The sequence below is a fragment of the Archocentrus centrarchus genome, chromosome 1 (genome assembly GCF_007364275.1).
Source record: "Archocentrus centrarchus isolate MPI-CPG fArcCen1 chromosome 1, fArcCen1, whole genome shotgun sequence".
NCBI lineage: Eukaryota > Metazoa > Chordata > Actinopteri > Cichliformes > Cichlidae > Archocentrus > Archocentrus centrarchus.
The window spans coordinates 13,873,617-13,879,616 of record NC_044346.1 but is presented as its reverse complement, the minus strand read 5'-3'; the positions used below and the strand labels follow the sequence as shown (position 1 = coordinate 13,879,616).

General features: G+C 41.4%; 1 protein-coding gene across 2 annotated transcripts in view; it reads left to right on the top strand.

Moving 5' to 3' along the window:
- Window positions 1-1,354: 1,354 nt before the first annotated feature.
- dclk2a (doublecortin-like kinase 2a) overlaps window positions 1,355-6,000 on the top strand; it is a 45,791-nt gene continuing 41,145 nt past the window's right edge. For both annotated transcript variants that reach the window (XM_030734924.1, XM_030734914.1), the window contains exon 1: window positions 1,355-2,321. In XM_030734924.1, coding sequence (XP_030590784.1) covers window positions 1,916-2,321 — 406 coding nt within the window. In that variant the 5' untranslated portion in view covers window positions 1,355-1,915. The remainder of the gene's footprint in view (window positions 2,322-6,000) is intronic.

The window sequence follows — 6,000 nt, the reverse complement described above, 5'->3', positions numbered from 1 at the left end:
GAGGTCGGCAACTTTTGTAGGTTGTGTACAGAGGCCGCAAAGACCCTGCAGGTTTAATTAGCGAGCATCTAACCAAGCTAGCTCCAAAACAGAAGCAGCTTCAGGTGGTGAGAACATCAGGATGCAGCTGGATTTGAGCTTTGACTCCTTCAAAGAGTTTGTTTTTGTTTAACACCACATGTAGGCGTTATTAATCTGCTGCACTGATGCTGAAGTTTATTGTGGAGTTTATTGTAGAATTTATTGAGTTTGGGAGTTCATGTTTTTCTTTGTTTCTCCCTGTTGATGTTCATGTGTGTCCTTAATATTACACACATTTAGCATGTCTTGTGAACAGTTGGTTGTTGACTATATTTCTTTAAACTGTATCTTTTGTCAAGTTTTCATTACACAATAGTCACTTTTGCGCCTTGAATCTTACACCTGATCAGGTATGAAAATACTAAAACTAATACTGAAACTAACTGAAACTAACTAAAACTAAGCATGAAACCAAAAATAAAAACTAATAAAAACGAGCAAAACCACTCTGAAAACTAATTAAAACTAACTGAATTAGAGAAAAAAAAGTAAAAACTAACTAAAACTAAACTATAATGTAAAATCCAAAACTATTATAACCCTGGTACAGGGTGTACCCTGCCTCTCGCCCTATGTCAGCTGGGATAGGCTCCAGCCCCCCCCCCCCCCCCCCCCCCCCCCCCCCGCGACCCTGAACAGGATAAGTGGAAGTGGATGGATGGATAACACTATCCAGCACTGTATGCCAAAACAAAAGAGCTCATGAAAATAGTTTACACATTATACCTTATATAGTTTTATACATTATACCTTGAAAGCTACCCCAAGTTTCTTCTTGAAAAGGAAACTTTTTTAAAACTTAAATTTAGATTTAAAGTTGACAGTTTTATTGTTGGCAGGCCCCCCAAATTATAATCAGTCATTACTTTTTTGCCTATTGCACACAAGGAAAACCTCAAAAAACAACTTATTAAATGAGGCTGTTGATTTCACTTTTTCAGGTGTGTAGAACACATAATGAGGGCAAACGAACAAACATTTAATAACTGAATCATTTGATATATATATATATATATATATATACACACAAGACTAATATATTTCTTTAGGTTTAATTGTAAATTAAGCGCAGATATCATTCTAGTATCTATTAATCCACGGCTTTTCTCTTCCATAGTTATTTCTAACATCAGGTCTGCCGGCTAAAAATGTACTTTCTCACTCTCTCCTGTGGTGGGTGTGCATCATTCTTACAGTTCCTGAGTTTGAGGTCATCTGGCCGGAATGTACAACTTCAAGTTCATTGTTCGGGTCTTGAATGCACGAGCAGAACAATAGAGAGCATTAGGACCCCGAGGCGTGGAAGGCTTCCCCCTCCGTCTCATTATCCATTGATTTGACAGCTTGCTCTGGCGACCAGTTAGAGAAAAGGATGCGAGGAGGAGGCGGCTTTAGTGCGGCGTGCCGAACTTTTCTAAAATTTCGTGGCTGTTTGCAGGACAACAGAGATTCACTGCGATGTCTGTTAACACAGCTGCCCATTATTCGACACACGTTCAACTGGATAGCTGATCCCGAGCTGGCGTGTGGATTATTGCTCCTGCTGTGGGGTTTTTTTTTTTTTGGTAGATAGATAAACCAGTTTAACGGATCGATCTGATAAGATTCAGGTTCAACGGACTGAGGGGCCATATCCTGGCTTTCTTTTTTGTTTTGTTTTTTCATTTTGGAGCTGTCGGTCGGTGCAGCTTTACACTTAAAGCTGAGACCGGGGACGCACACATGTAGGCTGCAGTCTCCGCTTGGCTCCTCGATCCCTCAGCTCTCTCCGGATAAAAGTTGGTATCCCGTGTGGGATAGCGTTTGATAGCGGATAGATAAAGTGAGAGACAATATGTCGCTAAGCAGAAGTATTGAATTTGAACATTTTGAGGAGCGAGACAAACCGCACCGGCCACCGAGGACCAATTCGGGGTCCGGGTCTCAGTGTGGCTCAAGAGGCAACGGGCTGGTCCCCAGCCCCGCGCACAGTGCGCACTGTAGTTTCTACCGCACACGCACTCTCCAGTCCCTTACATCCGAGAAAAAGGCCAGGAAGGTGCGCTTTTATCGCAATGGTGACAAGTATTTCAAAGGTTTGGTGTATGCCGTATCTAACGACCGGTTCAGATCCTTGGATGCCCTCCTCATGGAGCTCACACGGTCCCTGTCAGACAACGTCAACCTTCCTCAAGGAGTCCGGACGTTGTACACGCTGGATGGGGGCAGGAAGATCACCAGCCTGGACGAGCTAGTAGAGGGTAAGGGCGATGATGGATGAAGCCTATTACAATCACTTTGCGTGACCGCAAATGATGACAGGCGCTCAATACTTGAGATTAGAGCAGTGATGGCTTAATGTGCTTTGGCTCAGACATGCAATTGGATTTTGCCTTGAATATTGATTAAGTTGCCTGAAAACGTACAAAGCAGATTTTAAGAGAGTTGACTGCTGGTGCTGCAGTATTTCTCCAACATAACCACGAAAGTTTTTACTTGGTTCCAAATATCTGCTGCACTTAAACCCATCTGCTTACCCAGTATATGCTGGATGCAGTGCAAGGATACAGATTATCCTTGTATATGCACTGGCATAACTGTCCTAACATGTTTGACCCAGTGCCATACATGCACTCAAGCATGACAGACCCCTCCTCAGTACAGCTAATGCTCTGTTCTGCAAATGTGCATCACTGCCCATTGATCTCAGCTGGACTCCCAGCTGAAAGCCTACTCTATTTGTGAGCTTTTGTGGGGGTGAAAGTGCTCCGTGTTTCACTAAATGATTGTTAAAATGTTTTGCAGTAAATTGATCTTGGCCTTGGGGCTTGTAGGATAAAAAAAAATTGCCCTCCCCCATCCTGTATCTGTTAATTTCTTGTAGTATAAATGTGAATACAAAGATTGAACATGTAATTACAGTTTCAAACAAAAACAACTCGTGCAAATGATTCTTCCTGTAATCACAGCTATATTCAGCAGTATATTCATTTTGTTGAAGAGCTACGAGGCCGGAGAGCGCCTAGATAAATTTGGTAACTCACTGCAGAAATGAATACCCTACCCTTTCACTCTGTTCTGGGCTGTTTACTCAGTGGGGACAGTGGCCTCTCAGTAATAACTTAATCTCCATGTTCACTGTCTGCACTGTGACCTTACTGCAGACCTCTATTACTGCTCCTCCACACATGCTTGGTTTCCACTGACCTCTTACTGAAGTTATTAATCCTATTTTCATCTCACATCTTCCTAAATTTTAGTCTCTGTGCCACACTAATTTGCTTTACCCCATCCCTTGAGAGGCTGGGGAAGATTTAGGCCAGTGCCTGATCTAAATTCTTCTACAAGAGTTGTTTAACAAACTGCACCAAGGTTGTTTTGGTGCACTGACTTCACCTCTAACTGATATTCCAGTAGCTCACATTGCCAGTGATTTTAACTGGTCATTTCACCCTCATTTTTATTACTTTATCGGTTTTTTATTCTTCCAAAGAAACTGTTCTGGTGGTGTTTGCAGAAGAATTTTGGTATCGGGATGAATGCAGTCAGCAGTTTTGATACTGGAAAGTGGAAGAATGGTCTGGGAGATCGTATCACAGATTGTTTGACTGTAAGAATGCAGACATGGTTAGAAAGATAAAGGGAGGTACTCACTGAGGAATTGTTTTTTAACCACTTTATTTTGAAGTTAGTTCTGTTATTACAGTTAAATAAGCCAAAAGTGTGCCTTCTTAAAGAGCATTTGCTTCCTTCTTGCCTCCATTGACTTGATTTGATTGTTTTTCTTGTCTTTTTTTTTTTTTTAATCTCACCAAATAGGGTCTATTTTCATCAGACATATGAAAATTATAGCTTTGATCGGTAAATGGAGATATTCCACTCCTGTGATTTGGTTTGGACAGACAGACCCTTTAAGGCAGGAATCTTAGGATATGGGTCAATCATAAGCATCTTTGTTGGCTGTTTAATTTCTACTTGAGCCTCTCAGATTGCAGGTGGGCCAGCTCGTCGATGTTTACACACCCATCTAATGGACAAAGAGAGGGAACATTACTGCACAACTCAGCAGTTTGCATCCATTGATTGAGGCATGCTGGGGCTCTTTTGTGTGGAAACCCAATCAGGCGCCATTCACATGTGCACCCCGTATGACTAGATGGGATTACAGAGCCAACCAGTCAACTTGAACTGCTGTGCTTGTGGAAAACAACAGCTATAGCCGATCCTGAAATGGGTTTAGAAAGAGCTTTGCAGGTTACGGTGGGGGTCCATAACATGCTGACAGGGGAATTCTAGTTAGGGCAATAACACGTTTGGGCCCCAGAGGGTCTTTATTCGAACCTAATAGGGAAGTTAAGCTTTTTAATGGTAGTGTTCAAATTGGCTTGTGGCATTAAAGCTTTTCAGCAATAAAAATATTTTGTATTTTACAGCTGTGTTGTAACGGCGATGCCTTTAGCAACAATGTGGAACGGGAAAACCGGGCAGCTGAAAACTAGTCCTGATTCTCATTGTGAATCAGAAACAGCTCTTTACTTTATATAAACTCATGCCAAACTGCATTTGCCCCCATATCACATGATTCAGTGCTTTATTTCTACAATATTGATTTTTTTTAATATATCTTTGATCATAATAGTTATCATAACGTTGGATGAACAAAGATCATCGAGAATTAATGTAGATGCTTTTTTCATTAATTATTAATTTTTATTGTTTTTCTCTAATTTTTCAAGCAGCCCCACTACAGTACTCTTAAGATGAGACCAAACTGTAAGTATTCTGGCAGTAATCCAGGTCTAATATTTCTTGGTGATATTGTGAGTATTAAGTCAGAAAACCATAACCTCATACAGGCTGAGAATATTTTTTGGAGTATTGGATCACTTTGGGTTTTTTTGGGTTTTTTTTTTTTTGGTGACAACAACTTCTAAGGTCCTAATATTAACACAGTAATAACAGAAAAGTGGTTGCTTATTGACATGACTTGGATGTTGGATTGGTGACCGCTGAGTCACCTCGTAAATGTGCTGGGCTGGTTAAACAGCCGTTAGGCCTGTCCTCATCTGTTGTCCACATGAGGACAGCAGCCAGTGGCGGGTGGCTGGGGCTTCTATCACATCGCTGGGGGGACGTCAGGGAATAGACCCATCACTACTCGCCATCTGAGGGCACGTCAGCATTCTGTCATTTCCCTGCAGATGTATTGCAGCCTCAGTTATATATTTTGTTTCAGTGCTCAACCACAGCTCAGTCCCTCCAGCTGCGGCCTAGCCTTTTAATTAGCCTTTGGTTAATTGCAAGCTTAATAAAACCTGGTGTCCTGGGACACAGTATCTCCATTGGCCTTCTTACACTCTAGTTCAATTCACTTGTCCTGACATACATCCAGTAACCAAAAAGGTGGGATTGATTCTTTATCAGCAGATTAACTGGTTAGAAAAAGATGGTGAGCACTTGCCACAAAGGTTTGAACATGTTTGTGGTATGTCAAACATTCATCTCCCTGCTGCTTAAATGAGACTTCCTGGACAGAAGCAGCCACTGGGGTGCTTATATTTATACAGAGATACAGCCATGAGTATAATGTATTTCTCAGTTTCTTAGTTTGTACAAGTTGATCTTTTGTGATCTTTTCTTTTCGTAGTAACCCTGTAATTATCACCACTGATTGGTGGTGATTATTTCCCAGAACTGAATTGAATTAAAAGAAAATCTCTTGTGAAGTTGAGTCAAACAGCTTTGTGTGGAATGTAGTACGGGGAGAAAAGATCTGTCATTTTCCAGCTCTTACTCATATTTGGAACGGACCAGCAGTAAGGAAGTACACATCCAACACTTTCGAAACAATCATCAGACATTCTTGCTGTGGTTTTTTGTTCACCCACCGAGCTCTCGCACTTATCACGACTTTGTTGTTAAGGAGAAACATTTGCGTGC